Source organism: Numenius arquata, chromosome 17 (genome assembly GCF_964106895.1).
Source record: "Numenius arquata chromosome 17, bNumArq3.hap1.1, whole genome shotgun sequence".
In the NCBI taxonomy this organism is placed as follows: Eukaryota; Metazoa; Chordata; class Aves; order Charadriiformes; family Scolopacidae; genus Numenius; species Numenius arquata.
In genome coordinates this window covers 12,050,735-12,066,291 of record NC_133592.1, presented here as the reverse complement: position 1 = coordinate 12,066,291, position 15,557 = coordinate 12,050,735, and the positions used below count along the sequence as shown (strand labels likewise).

At 56.8% G+C, this 15,557-nt stretch overlaps 1 protein-coding gene across 1 annotated transcript; it reads right to left on the bottom strand.

The window, feature by feature from the left end:
- Positions 1 to 14,206: 14,206 nt before the first annotated feature.
- On the bottom strand, positions 14,207 to 14,872 carry RNF222 (ring finger protein 222). The gene has a single exon (XM_074160312.1). It carries the CDS (start codon positions 14,870 to 14,872, stop codon positions 14,207 to 14,209), a length of 666 nt encoding a protein of 221 aa, XP_074016413.1.
- Between the last annotated feature and the right edge of the window lie 685 nt (positions 14,873 to 15,557).

Below are 15,557 nucleotides of genomic sequence, written 5' to 3'. Positions count from 1 at the left end.
TTAGAACATGCCTGGTTTGTTTGGCAGTCACCCAATGGGGGGAAAGATCAGCCTGGACCTTGGCTGGGCTCTGCAGCCTGGTCCTACAGCAGGAGGGACCCGCACATTGAGCATCAGCCTCTGCATTGCATGGAGAGGCTGGTGGGGACATGGAAACATCCAGGTCAGCCAAGAGCTGCTGCAGAGGGCTCGGGTTTGGCCTCGCCTATGAGCAGCACCACCATTGCAAAGCTCAAAGGAGGCAGAAATGTCCATTTGTCGGGAGAGCACCACTGCACAGACCACGTCCTGCCTCCTTCCCAACATCCCAAGGGGATGTTCCTCCCCGTCAGTGCGCTGGCAAGGCTGGTGGAGCCAATTACCCTGAGTTGATTAACAAGCAGCCCCACAGTGCTTGGAGCTGTATGGTACGTGACAAAAGGATGATGACAGTAGGAGGATGCCCCAGCCAGGAGCCAACCATGCACCCACGTACCAAGAGCCAACCCTCGCCCCAAGGAGCTAACGGTTTTATAACAGTACGTGCGAAGAAAAGAAGGCAGAGACGGCAGAGATGTCCCCTCCCTGACCCGTGGGTGAGTATCAGAGCTGAGATCACTCTCATCTCTCTTCAGTTTTGGCGTCTCAGCCAGGTCAGTGCCCCCTGGCATGTACCTCTCGGTGCATAACGCAGGAAAGTTGCCAAATGACACGATCACCACCCACAAGTCACTTGAGAGAGATTTCCTTGCACAGTTTTTTTTATAAAGCCTCTCACAACCAGTGAGAAACTTCTTTATTATTATTATTTACTGATTTTTCTTTATTTCTTGTCTCGTTGGCAGCGACCGCGAGAGGCAGACAGGAGGTTTTCTCAGCTCTCCTGGGACCGTGGAAGCTGCACTGCGAGTCACAGTGTTTTACAGCCCTACACTTACCAAGACACCCAGACCAGGAGTTCAGCTTTACCCTCCACCACCAGGTCTCAGGTGCTTTTGCTTCCATGTGCCCTTAGGACTACCTCCTCCAAGAATTTCCTTGATGCGCCTCCAGATAAGAGCCAGTAACAAGCACCAGTTGGATACTGCAGCTATATATAAGGAAGGGCAGCAGTAAACAACACCCTCCTTTATTTGCTCTGGGATTTTTAATTGCTTATGCTAAACCTGTCCAATCTGGCCTGTAAAGCTTGGCTGAGGGCTTTGTCACCGTTCAATGTCTGTCCCTTGCTGGGTGCACGCCTGGGTGCGTCGCTCGGGGACAACACCCAGCGAGCTGGTGCCATCACCCAGGGAGCCCAGCAGGAAATGGGTGCAAGGTCCCTGCCACCTCTTGTCCCTCCCGTGCCCTGGGGGTGGGACAGACCATTCCTGAATGATGCCTGATGGGGAGCAAAGTCCCTTTCAGCACCTGACGTTGGATGAGCCAGTGCACATCTCCAGCACGTGGCCAGGAGAAAGCTTTGGGGTGATGAGGGGTGGAGGGTGATGCTCCCCCCACCCAGGAAGTGCTATCAGCCTTGTGCCCAGACCTCCTGGCATGCACTGATGAGGCCATCTCCAGCTCCATGGAGGAGCAGAGGCCTCCAATGCACCCCACCACGTGCTGGCTCAGTCCAAGCACTGTACTGCAAGGTGCCTTCAGCATCCTTCACCTCCTCCAGGCAGCCGGCACGGAGGGTCATGGGCACAGGCAGGACATGGTGGCTTCAATCTCCCCTGTGCACAGGCAGAAGCAATCAGCCAGGCCCAGCTACCAGTGGGAAAACCTCTCACTTCTGGTGTGTGCCCGTGGAAGGGGACCATAGGATTTCTCTTTCCTCCTTCTCCCACCTTCTCCCATGGTGGGCATCCACCATGCACTGTGGGCATCTGTCTGCACACCTCAGCACCTCCAGAGCACCAGCTCTGATGGTCTCTAATATCCCTTTCCACCCTGGGGACATAGGTCCTTCCTTCATCTGCTGTCTCCAAACCACACTGGCTGGAGCAGAGTCCATCCCTGCCAGAGCCAGTCTCACCCATGGCAGCATAACCATGACTGAAGCATCTGTGAGTCCCTGTCCCTTGGAGACTCAGTCCTGGGACGCACTGGGAGAGCTGGCCCAAGCCCAGCTCATTATTGACCCAAGAGCTTATCTTTCACCGTTGGGTTTTTGTGGTTTTGTACTCAGCCTGTTTACTCTGGGCTGCGGGGGGTGTTTTACAGCCATGGCCATGGCATAGCCCGGTGGCTACGGCACCGTGCCCGTGTGTGCAGGGCACTGGGGACCAGCAGCCCTCCTCCACTCCCTGACCAGTCTGTCCTCCACAAGTCACCCCACTGACCTCAGTGGCTCGTCGCTGAAAAACAGCACCCTCCAGTTCTTCCTGCCCTGATAGTTTAACCTCAAAATGCCGTGGAAGTTCATCTCCAGAGTCCTCTTTCATGCCTCGTGCATGTTCTCAGGAGTCTGGTCTCCCTTACCCTGCACAGCTCCACAGCCACGGCAGCCCCCACTGGGCACCGGGGGAGGCACCGGGAGAGTATCCACCCCAGCGATGTCCAGTGTTTGCTCATCTGTCTAGATCTTCAAGGGGGAAAAAATCCTTCTCTTGTGACCAAATATTAGCAGCCTTACTCCTACCCTGATCTAGGCTGATCCTGAATGTCACTTGGCAGCCCACAATGTCCAACTCAGCTGACATGGCTGCACACATGGGCGTCGTGGTCATCCTGTGTGCCACCCAGACAGAAGTCTGCTGGTGCTTCTGTGTTGGATCTGGCTGGTGGTCAGTGGTCCCCTGAGACCCAGTGTTTTCTTTTTTGGAGAGAGCTTGAATTTCTTAGATATCATCGAGGTCTGTTAAAGCAGCCACACATCTCTTTTCACTCTGTTTGCAGGGAAACAGAAAAGGACCAGAGTGTGAATCTAAGGAGCAAGGATGTGAAGAGGAGAAGCACCAAGAAAGGACTTTGTTGTGCTACTCTTGCAAACCCATCACTGAAAATACAGAGAGCTGCCCTCTACTGATCTGTTGGGCACGTTGTTACCTCTCTGGGCACAACCACTTGAACGGTGGACAACCTTTTCACATCTTCTCTAAGCACATCACACTCCTACCCGCTGCCGTTGTCTCACGGGGCCCAACACAAGCCACCTGGTAGCGACGGGGCCACTGCAAGCTCTCCTGGCTGCAGCCGGTGCCCATGGGCAGGATCCAGCTGACAGGCTGGACCAGTTCTGCAGACCTCACCGAATGGATGGGAAGGACTGGTTCAACAGGGCTCCCAGCTGGAGAGATTGCCTGAGGTGTTGCTGACTCCCCAGCGTGGGGACCTTCTCTACTTATTGAGGCACTCAACAGGAGAAGGAGACATCATCGGACAGGACAGAGGATTTCCTAAGCAAAACCCAGCTGCTGGCTGGATAGAGAGAGGTCTTAGGTACGTTTGACCTAATCTCACCAAGGTCCCAGGCACTTTCTATGTGGCACTTAATGAAAAACTCAGAAGATCTTGGTTCAGAGAACTACTGGAGCCGTGGACAGTTGCAAAGGCCAGGAACGGATTTCCTGCTCCAGCTGTCAAACCGATGGAGGCTCCACGTGGAAGCAAACTTCCTGGCTGACTCAAAATGCAAATCCCAGGTGACAGGAGACCAAGAGACCCACATCTCCATCCTCCTGTGTTCCTGATGCAGTGTTCAGCTGACAATAAAGACACTTGTGTAGGGCGGAAGCATGTTGAGCAGGGTACAAGGCTGTCTTCTGGGGGTGTGAAGCGGAGCAGAGCCTGTGCCGGGCTGTTTTGCAGCGTTCGGTTTCATTCTGGAGGAACTGTTTTGGTGTCACCTTTCTGGGACTTTTTAAATAAAGTTGCTACCCTCCTTTTCAAAGCTGTTTTTTCACTCACAGCAGGTGGTGGGGTAAAGCGGGAACCTCTGGTTGCAGCAGCTCTGTTGAAGAGCAGCTCTTACACAAGGGAGAATGAGAGCTGGAAAACATGACAGCATGTGTTGGATAAATCACAGAGTCAGAACATCAGTGGCAAATGTCATCATTAACCCTTCTCTGGCAGCATGGAGAGACCCCCTCCTGTGCAATGAAGCTTTTGCTAAAAAAAGATCTTAAAAAAACAGACACTGTTGGCTCTTCTGCATTTGCAGTCAGTGCAACAGTGGGCTCTCCAGAGGTCATTAATTAATTCTTTTTCCTTCAAAGATAAAATGATGTTAAGAGGATCTCTGAGATTTTTGCAAATTCCCCTGGCTCTAGAAGGAGGGACTTCCAGGAAGGAGCAGTTATCAGGAGATCACTGGCCGTAACCCTGAGGTAAGCGAGGGCACTGTCTCTGCAAATGACTGCCCTCTTCCCCCAGCAGAAGCCGAACTTCTCCAGGGCCGCCTGCCAGCGTGATGCCAGATATCCATCCATGGCTGACCAAGGAAGGAGCCAACCTGTAGCCAGGAATTTTATCAAACTAGGGGTCTGGGGAAATTCTGAGCTGACCCCACTGCTTACAGGTGGCACCTTCACACTTGATCCAGGGGCAGAGCCAGCCTTGCAAGCGGTAGGGTTTGAAAAGGGACCAGGACTTGTTGACCTGACAGGGGACCTGGGCCAGAGACCACAAACTCCTCCTGCACATTTGGACCTGCACAGCACCTTGTACCCATGTGCTGGGGGAGGAATAACAAGAAGGGTCTGAACATCCTGGAGTAACTGGTTCTCCCAGACTGCACAAACCCTCCTGCAGCAACCCTGACCTCTCCCTGCATGGCTGCATCCACCCTCCCGCAGCTCATGGTCTGGACGGAGCAGGATGTCTGGTCCCGGGCAGTCCCAGCCATGGCCACAGCAGCGCAGGTTCCAGCACAGCTGGTAAGCTGGAGGGAGTGGGCTCTGAACTGGGATTTAACCCTCACCAGCCCTCACAGCTGCTACTGCCCAGCCGTGGAGGTGCCCAGGGCTGATGGATGGGGTGGGATGGAGCAGGCTGAGCAGCTCCTCCACCATCCACACACCCGGACAACGCTGACATCACCCTTACACCGTTTCCTTATGTTCTCCGGGCGCTGCCTTGCTACTTGCAGGCTCATTTTTCCGTCCCCACGCAGTGCTGCTGCCGTTCAGCTGCTGGTATCGGCCGGGCTCGGGGCGCGTGGCTCCTGCAGACACAGCGCAGCCAGAGCATCCCGCTGCCTGACCCATCCTCCTGCTCTTCCAGCGGAGCGATGCCCATTAGAGCCCATTAGACATGACCAGTCCCTCGCCAGGAGGGAAATGCCATCTCACATGGGGAATCCTGGAGAGACCAGCTCCAGGGTCCGCTGCAGCAGGAGCTCCCCTTGTTCCCCCGCTGTCACCGGGGTGAAGGACCATGGCACACTGCCTTGCAGTGTCACCCAGGAGTGTCCACCCCTGTCTGCTGCAGACAGAGGCCATGGCACAAGCGGCTGGAGGCCGGTCTCTCACTGTGTCATCTGCCTTTGTGGAGACAAACCAAGGTCCAGCTCTGCTAGGGAGCTTGGCCATGGGAGCCCCCATATTTTGACTGGGTTGAAACAGAGCCACTGCTGGATCTGGGGTGCAGACCCCTGGAAATGAGAAACAGCCCCGAAGGGCAGTTCAGACCCATGGCTCTCCTCGCTCTCACGGTACTGTGGGAAGTCGCGGGGGGCAACCCCAATCTCAGTGATGCAACAGGACTTACTGATGGGGTAGAGAAAAGATGGAGACAGATTCTGGAGATGCGCAGCTAAAAGGTGACACAACGGGCGTGAGATGCACGGAGGGAAATTCCAGTGGGATGTAAGGTTAAAAGAATTACAATGAGAGTGGACACAGACCAGGAAAGGATTGTAGAGAGCTGGGTGGAGGGGAACCTCCATCCTTAGAGCATTTCCAAACTTGACTGTACAAGGTCCTGAGCAAATTCTTCTGACTATGAGGTTGATCCTGTTTTTAGCAGAGAGCGCAGCAGAGATTTCACAGATCCCTTCTGACCTGCATTAGGCTATATGTTAAGCTTAACACTTTTGAAAGCCACGTAAAAGCAGAAATTTCTGCAGCACACCAGAGAGGCTGCACCAGAGAACTTTCTCCCAGCTCCACAAGTCCTCCAGTGTCCTGAGCTGCAGCCCCAGTGCAGTGTCCTGTTGGTGCAAGATCTCCTCAGCACAAAGAACAGCTTGGAGGAGGCTTAGGGCACAGGGGACGGTGCAGAGCATCCTGGACTGGCTTTGTTATGCACAAATCACACCAGGAGGGTGTTCCAGGAGGTGTTGGACCTCCTGTTCTTCCTCACTCCTAGTCACTCAGCTGCCTGCTGTTCCCCCTCCCCACGGCATGGATGGTGACCTCATCCATGTCCTCTCACAGCCTTCCTCCAAGTGACTGGAACTCCGTAGACCTGAAGGACTGTTGGGGTGGGAGAGACCCCACCATGTCCCATGCAGAGCCTCTGACAAAGACTGACCTATTGAAGAGCTTCTAGATCCAACCCACGGATTCAGCTGAGGCCATATGGACCTTTTCTCAGATTCAGGGCAAAAGGGAAGACAAGTGTAGGCGTTTCTCCTAATCTCCAGCTACCTTCACATCCCCACCAGGAGCCAGAGAGCTGAGCCCAGACCTCTTCTCCTCTCTCGGGAAGAGGCAGAACCTTGTCCCTGAGCTGCCTGTTGCAAAAACCCACCCAGCAGCTGCCATTCACGCCACAGAGCTGTTTGTGGAGGAAAAGCACGACGCTGCTTGTTTTTCATGAGGAAGGGCAAGGGCACCTGCCTCCAGCCCGCCAGCAGAAGCAGAGACACATCCCTACAGCCTCAGGAGCCGCCGGGAAAGGGGAGGGATGGGCAGTCCCCCAGGGTCTTGCCACCTCTTCCATCCCACAGCCCGGCCCCACCGCTCTGCCCAACCTCCATTAACGAACCGGGCTCCGTTAATGACTGTCTTAGCCCTGGCTGGGCTCCAAATGGACCAGCCCAGGAGTGCTGGCCAGAAGCTAATTGCTGCTCATTTGAAAGGTAACTGGGAGCCCTGAAGTCATTAGCGAGAGTGGTGAGAAGAAGCGCTGGTGTCACCAGCAGCCAAAGGCGCTTGCCCAGAGGCTCTGCTGTTCCTGCTGGATGGATGTGAAGCTGAAGAGCAGCTCCTGGTGACACGAGGAGCCTGCCCAGAGGCTCTGCTGTTCCTGCTGGATGGATGCAAAGCTGAAGAGCAGCTCCTGGTGACACAGCACCGGTGTCCCTGTGCATCCCCGGGACTGGCTGCTGCTCCAGGGTCTGGCTGGGAGCAAACCAAATGATGAAGCATGAGCCACAGCTGGGAGGCTCTGCCATTAAGCTGTGCCTCATGGCTAGTGCTTTCATTGAGTGGCCACCATTGTGACTGCCATTACTGATGCCCAGCAGTGCTTCATGGCCCCTCTCCACCCACTCTCCATCAATCAGTTCCCAGGGAATGAAAACCTTGGGAACAAACCCTTCCACCAGGGCAGTGGGACATCCCCAGGGCTGGTGAGGCATGAGATCTCGCTCCAGCAGACACAACCATCAGCTCTCCCCAAGGATGTGCTCCCACACATGATCCTGGAGATCCCTGGTATCACAGCAGCCACCTGCAGTCCTGGATTGTATCAGTGTCTGGCAGCTCCAACCCCTCAGGCATCTGAGCAGGCAGGACGGGTTTTCTAGGAGGATCCACACCTTATAATAAATAAAGTTAAATAAAGTAACCTTAGGCTATCACACATAAATGTTTCTCAGCATGCAGCTTCTCACTAAACCCCTGACCTTCCTGCATTCAGGTACTCCGTGGTGGATCACAAACCCTGCCCATCTTCAGCTCTGCTGCAGAGAGGAGATGTTTGGGCTCCCGTACACGTGTGCCAGGCTCTGTCCGTGCACAGTGAGCCAGGAGCCCGGCACTGGCCCTGCAGCCCCCCTGGACACCCCCCAGCTCAGCATCACTGGTCCCCGCCTGCACCCAGGACTGGGAGCATCAGGCACAAGTCTGCCACCGGAGACCATGGGCAGCACTGGCCATCAACCCGCAGAGAAGTCACACTTGAGACAAGGAAAGTGGTTTTCCCAACTCAGTTTGCTGTTGCAAAACAGGACATCATTTAAAGCAAAACCCGCAAAAAGAAGCTTTTGTTAGAAAAATACATTTGCAGGTCTTTGCCAGCAGTTGCTGGAAAGAAAGTGCAGACCTTTGATGATATTCCAAGGGATTTTTTTCATGGTAAGTTGCTGAGTTTTTGACAAAAAGGGTCTGTAAGGGAAGGGTAACCTCCCCAGCCAGCTGAGCAGGCTGTGTCCCAGGGTGCCACTGCCAGGCCATGCAGGGCCAGCCCCACACTCGTCCGCCCCACGTCTCTGCTGTCCTCTGCTGCAAACAGCCATCACGGGAGAATAAATCAGATCCTCACCAAGGCACTGGCTCCAGCCCGGCTCCATGATCCTTCAGCTGAGGGCTTGGGAACCCTCACAGTGAGGACAATAGCTATGTGGCTCATGCACCACCAAACCTCCAGCCCCATTGTAGGCTCGGAAAACCCCACTCTTCTGCACAGCCCTAGCAGAGGAGTCCAGCCAAGGGCTGTGCCCCATGTGCTGGCACAGGTGGACAATGTATAAAGGCGTCTTCTGTGTGCTGGAGATGGAGCCAAAAGGGTCTTGGCTGGAGAGACCCAGGCACAGAGACAGTCAGCGGGGTCAGCGTCACCTCCTGTCCATCTCCCACACTGGCCACATTGGACAAACCGGGCCAGCCCCACTCCGGTCTCCGACTGACCGTGGCTCTCCAGGAGCCCTGGCTGGGTGCAGGGGAGGGGAGGGAGCTCGGAGGAGCCTCCTTCTCAATTATTCATGGTGACATCTCAGCTGATGGAGCTGGGGCTTTCAGAGGCTGGTTCCTAATGGAGCCTGCTGACGTGTCTGGCCAGTAAGCACTCCTGGGCCCTGTGCAATTCCCACTTCTCCCATCTCCATGCCATAAAAATGCCACCTTTTCCTGCTAATGATGCATTATGCAGCCATTACCCAGGGCTCACAGCCCTGCTGCCATCATGCAAAGATCTTGAGCTGAGGGAGGCAAGGGCAGCTTGTTCTCCCCCAGCCAGGGAAATCACACGTGCTGGGATCTGCCAGGGGTGCTGCCCACGCTGGAGGCTGACTGAGAGATGGACAGTCCACCTGAGATCAGCTTGCACAGGGTGGAGAAGAGGTACCAGCAAGGCAACAGGCGTAGCTAGAGCACAGCATGGCCTGCAGCCATCCCACCCCAGCTCTTTAAGGCAGAGGAAGGGAAGGAGATGACAGAGGACACTTGGGGCAGCATCAGCTGTCACCCCGGGTGCTGCAGACCAGTCAGCATGATGTGCTGATCACCTGCAGGACATCTCCACCTGCAGAGGCCAACGATGACAAAGGATGGGTGGACGCAGTGGTGGAAGATGACTCAGGAAAGGCAATGTTACTGCTTGGAGGCTGTGCAGGAGAACACGTTAAATGCTGTATCAGGAACCCTGCCAGGCTCTCGGCTGCTCTGGTTCTGTCCCTTTGCAGCGCTGGCCAAGGTTTCCTGGGACTTTCACCCACTCGTGTCCATGTTTCTACCCCATAGCAGCTGTGCAGGGCTGGGAACACAACCCTGGTGTAGGCACAGCTCAAGATGACACATAACCAAAGAGGGGGTTCATGAGGGCCACAGTATCATGGCAAGGCTCAGGTCACCTTGCACAGACCTGTGTGTCATCCTCATGCCCACTTTATCTACTCTCCATCCCACCTGGAGAGGTGTGGAAGTCCACCCATCTGTCCTTTCATTCCCACAGCCTTTTATCCTTGCACAGACATACCTCCATCTAACACCCATTGTCATACTGACCTGACACTCCGTCTGGCCACCCATCTGTTCATCCCCATGCACTCATCACCCAACTATTCTAGCTCAGACCAGCGCTCCGCCCAGTGAATACTCATCTCTGAGTACTTGGGAGAAATGGTTCAAACCTGGGGTGGTTCTGCTGTTGTCTCCTAAAAAGAGAGTATTAAATGCTTGTGTTCATGGTGTGGACTGATGAGGGGCTACAGGAGTGCAGGAGACCTCTCTTTCAGGAGGGCAGAGGACCTATTGATGAGAAGGATCTGTACCTCCTTCTTGTGAGCGGAGAATCATCCTCAGAAGGCTCTGCATGGGCAGAGAGCTGCCATGCCATCCCTCAACAGGCTCCCAAAACCTATAGCAGGTGATAGAAGCTTGCTCCAAAGCTGGCAGAGACATCTTGACCCCTTTTCCAGCCCACTGGCACCCAGGGAAGGTCCCCACACTAGTCTGCCTGGCTGAGCTGTGGTGATGCCCACCAACACACACTGGAGTGTTCTGTCTGCAGCATGCGATGCCCAAGAGCAGGGAGGCTGGTCACTGGTTTGGGATCACATATCACGGTGGATCCCGTTGCCCAGGAGCCCTGGGACCCGTCAGGGGGTGAGTGGGAAAGGCTGCTTTCAGGGACACACCACAATGTCTCCAGCATGGAGGGAGAGGAGATCTCCACAGCAGGAGATGGTGCCCTCCCCAAGTGGGTTGAGGGCTGGAGTCAGTAGCACAACGGGTGTCAGAGAAGACTGGCGACTGGCCACTGGAGAGTGGTGACCTGCCCACCCTGGCAGCTGAGTCAGGGGCCACGTGTCTGTGCTCATCTAGCCTGTGGCCAAACAGCAGTGCTCCTGGGAAGCAAAATGGCCTGGAGACCTCTCCTACCACAGCAAAGGAGAAAACACCTCTCACACCCCGGGGCCTGGGGTCCTTGCATCTTGCTCCATCGCTGAGAACCCTTTGTCCTCATCACTGGGTCCTACAAAGTCCCTGTCCACCAGGGACGCGTCCCCTCCTCCAGAGTTGCCTGGAGGATGTCTGTGGCCCTTCAGCTGTGCCGGTGTCATTAGCTGATCCTTCATTTTGTGTGCATGCACGCCGGCCTTCCTCATCTGCAGAAGAGAGCCATCAGTTTCCTCCCCACCCTCGCATTAGGCAATAATTGCCCCAATGGGCTCCACTGGCCACCTGGCCCGTGCACCCCACAGGTTACTGCCCTGGGGGGCCTGGGGCAGCTGGTGAACCCGGGGGAATGTGGCTCCAGCATCATCGGGACCTCCTGTGGGACAGGGGGTGGGAGACGCCAGACCTCTCCTGCGATGGGAAGAGCAGAGGGGAGCAGGGCTGGGCCAGGTTGGTGGCATGGAGGGGATGCTGATGTGAGCCACAGGGTGGCCAGGGGGGTGGTGTGTGTCAGGGGGGACATTTGGGCTGCAATGCCAGTAACGATGGAGCCCAGGCACTCAGGGCACCACCAGCAATGGCCGACAGCTCCCAGCTTAAATCACAAGCACCAGCCGTGTGCCGGGAGCCTACAGCTAAGGGTGAGTGTGTAAGGTGCTGCACGGGGCTGATCACCAGAAAATTTGGCTGTGACCGAGCGACCAGCTGCCCACGGCCCCATGCTGCAACCTCTGCTGGTGGACGTGGGGGTGTCAAAGCAGGGATTTGTGAGTGTCCTCACCCTGCAGGGACGTTTGCAGAGAACACACGTCCCAGAGCTGCAGCCATGAGTTATCATCGGGTCACCAGGATGAACCAAAGAACCGAGTTACTCAAGACTGAGCTGGAGACGAGGTGGCTCTGGTGAGGACGTGGGTATGGTGGGCGACCAGCTGTGACTGCAGGCTGGTGCAGCAGGTGCCAATGCAAAGGAGCCCTGGCTTGTGCCCACACGTGCCAGCCCCAGTGGCACTCGGGGATGCCCAGCACAGCATTTCCCAGGGAATCACCAGCCTCTTGCTGCCTGACCCTCACCCACCAAAGGCAGGGGCTGGGGGCCCAGCGTGACATTCCCCAAGGCTTGCCCTGCCACTGTGCCAACCCCGACAGCCGTCCTTGGCCAAGCAGTGCCACCCTGTGGCAAATGCCCTCCTTGCCTCGGGAAGGGGTGATGTCCATGGACCCCTACCCCCGACCTCCAGGTCCATGGCACTGGTTGCCCCTGCTGATAACACCCCCAGACGTGGTCTCCCCTCTCCCCTGGTCCTGTTGGTCCCATGACGCCCCCACAGCACAAGACATCCCATCTCATCCCAGCGCTGCCTTGGAAGCTCTTTCCTGTCCCCGTTGCCTTGGCCAAATATCTCCAGGGCTCCAGCAACAGCAGCCAAAAGTAGGTTCCTCCAGCTCTACCCCCAAGGAGACCCCCGGGGTGCAGACAAGTGGCGGGGGGCACACTCCCACCTCCCAGCAGCCCTCTGCCAAGGGGCTGGTTCCCTGGCACCCTACACTAATTCCCCAGACACCCAGACTAATAATAAGGCTTATTATTAAATAACGAGGCATGGACACCTCATTATCAGGCAATCATCTCTTATGAAATAGGATTTCCATTCCAGTGCGGTGTCTCAAGCACTTTTCCCCTGGCGATCTCCCAGTGCTTCACACAGGGGTCAGTGTCATTGCACCCCGGGTGTGGCTGGGGAAACTGAGGCACGGGGTGGGGGAATGCGGTAAGAGCATCAACGGGAGAAGCCAGGCGGTCAGCAGCCCATCCAGGGCACCATGCCCTTGTTGTCACCAAGGGCATGGTGCCCTGGATGAGCTGCCAACCTGGCTGAGCCACCAGCTCCTCTGCCCCAGACTCCTCACCAGCCCCACGCAGTTCTTATCTGCTCCCCAGAAATGTTCCGGCTCGTCCCCGTTCTGCCTTGGTGGCACCGCTGTCTGCTTCTGTCCTACCTGATGCCCAGGCACGCAGCAGGAACCTGGCTTCGAGGGCATGGGAATGGTCCACCAGCCCTCCACCCTGTTGTCCCCTCCCACGGGCGCTGGTGAGGGACATCCTGCTCCTGCTCCCGGACAGGTTGGGGTGCCCGTGAAAGCGCCATGGCCCTCAGGGCACATTCCTGAGTGACTGGGCCGAGAGCAGCACTCGCAGGGTCAGGGACTGGGTCAGGAGGACAAAGGTGGCAGCAGGGGTGCAGATGCTGCCTTGGGGTGCACAGCTGGGGAAAAAAACACCATGAAGGGCCCCAGCACCCATAGGGAGCTCTGGAATGGGGGTGACCAGCAGCCCCCACTCCCCCCACCCTGAGAGTAGGCACAGGAGGTCCCAAATCTCAGCTGTGCCTCTCAGATGTCCACTGCCCTCCCAAACCAGGGCCCCTGGGTGGGACTGGTCCCAAAGAGGGCAGAGCCAGGAGGTGTGTGGGGCTGAGCGGTGCCTGACCTATTTGGCAGGGGTGGAAAAGAGCTGCCGGGTGTTAACCCTCAGGAGCTGGATATAGGGAGGAGGAAACATCACTCTACCATCTCCTCTAGCAAGGAGAGCAGGGTGGGATCCCAAATCTGTCTCCTTATACTCTCCAGACCTTTGGTTTAGCTCCCTGCTGCCTGTCCCTGGTCCCCAGGGCAGGAGGGATGGCTGTGACAGCAGGGGGATGGCCATGACCCCGGGGACAGAAAGAGGGAGAGAGGTGAGGGAGGGCAAGGCTGGGACTGCCTGGGGGATGAGCTGGCATCCCTTCCCACCCCATGGCTCGGCAGGAAAGGTAGCGCTGGCTGACGGAGGGGAACATGAGTTCAGGGAGGCCAGGATCACACTTGCCATCCTCTGGTTCTGCTGCCCTTGTTGCCTGGTCGCTCGAGGCTCACACCTTTGGGATGGAAAGTCATGAGTTCCTGCTCCAGAGTGGCTGCACCATGTACCCTGATGACCCTGATGGTCAACAAGAAGCCTGGCGTCCTCCAAAAGTCCCACGTCCTGGCAGCAGGACCCTCCAGTGCACAGAGCCCTTGGCTGTCCCCAGGCTCTGGGTCCCTGGATGCCACGGTCACAGCCCCCCAGGAGCTGGCATGGAGGGGAGGGACCAGCACGGCCCCCTCGCCCCCTGCACATGCTGCCACAGGATGCGGAAGGAGAAACATCGTGTCTGCGAAGACACCAGAGGAACCCACTAGCAGAGTTTGACCAGCTGCATTTTAACCAAAAGAGGCAGAAAACACCACCAACGACACTGTGAGCACCTGAAGATCTGCAGAAAGGTCTGAAAGTCCGTTCAGTCTCTGGCCAGATGAGAAAGCTTCACCTGGAGTTGCTTCTGGACTTTCTCATGAGATCTTTCAAGAGAGGTCCCAGCCCCAACTCTGTCCCAGCATCAGTGACACCTCCAGCACCTGAGCTGATCCCATCCCTGCTACGACTCTCTCTTCACAAACAGCAGCCAAGGGAGCACAGCCGCCAGCATGGCCACAGTCAGGATGAGCAGGACGGCGAGGGCGATGGGAGACTGGCAGCACTTCACCCCCAGGGCTGAGCTGGATGACACCGAGCTCCGTGTTTCTGCTCTGCTTCTCCTCCCCAGGGAGCCACAGTCCACATCCACCAGTGGCATCCCATGGTCACTGATGACAAAGATGTGGGCTTCCCGAGCCAGCTCTCCTGGGACCCCCTGCGAGTCCGTGGGGCCGTTTCCCGTGCTGCAGCACCGGTCAAAGCTCTGCACCGGCATCACAAAATGGCTGGGCACCACCAAGGTGTTGCTGGCCTCCAGTTTGGTCAGATGGGACAAGGAGGAAGGTGACAGAGGCATCTCCGGTGTCCAGGGATTGGTGCCTGCCTTGGGTGGCCATAGAGCCTTCTTCTTGCTGAGGAAAGTCACATAGCGGCAGATGGGGCAGATGATGCTGCTCTGGACCTGGCCGTCGAGCTTGGCAGAGAGCAAGCACTTCACCAGGCAGTCATGGCAGAAGGTGTGCCCGCAGCTGAGCTTGCGGTGCATGGCCTCCAGCGGGTGGAACTTCTCGTAGCACACTGGGCACTCGGCCGGGGGACCTTCCTTGCTGGACGAGGTCTCAGACATCCCTGCTCTGTCGGACACGGGCGCTCCCCAGCTGCGAGGAAGAGGCGCGATGGGTTAATAAGGGTCTTGGTTGAAACAATCAGCATGATCCACCTCTCCATCTCTCCTCCTCCTCCCCGCCCTCTTGCCCTTACCCTCTTGCCCCCAACAGATGCAACTGACAGCTACTAGGCATGGTCCCAACAAAGCAGACCTTTTTTTAGGAGCGTTAAGCCTCTCAGCGTGGCCCTTGGGGCAAGAGAGAGATGATGGGAGGACCTCAGCTCCAGAGCCACCAGGGGCAACAGTCCCTGGCTGCAAAATCACACAGACAAAGGCACGAACCCCTGGATGGAGCTGTGTCTACCTGCCCAGCACGTGGTACAGATAAAGCAGGTTCAGCTTGCATCACGAGTGCCTCCATGCTCTCCTGCCAACTCCAGGCGCACGGGAGGCGGGAACTCCCATCCCACAAAGAAACCTGCCAAGGCAAGGGAGATGCTCCCGTCCCAGGGGATGCAGAGGGGCCAGCAGGAGCAGGGGGAGGCCAGGTCAGTGGGGCAGGTTGGGGGAGCACAGGACCCCCCGGGGATGGAGAGGGAGTGTGCTGCACCCAGGGCAGACAGCAAGCACCCATGCCAGGCTCCTTCCAGGCTGCTGGAGGATGTCCCAGGCTGGTGGCCAGGCTACAGCCATCTCCAGGCTG

Excerpts from the sequence above, each read along its gene's own strand:
- RNF222 (XM_074160312.1), bottom strand. The coding sequence starts at position 14,872 with ATGTCTGAGACCTCGTCCAGCAAGGAAGGTCCCCCGGCCGAGTGCCCA.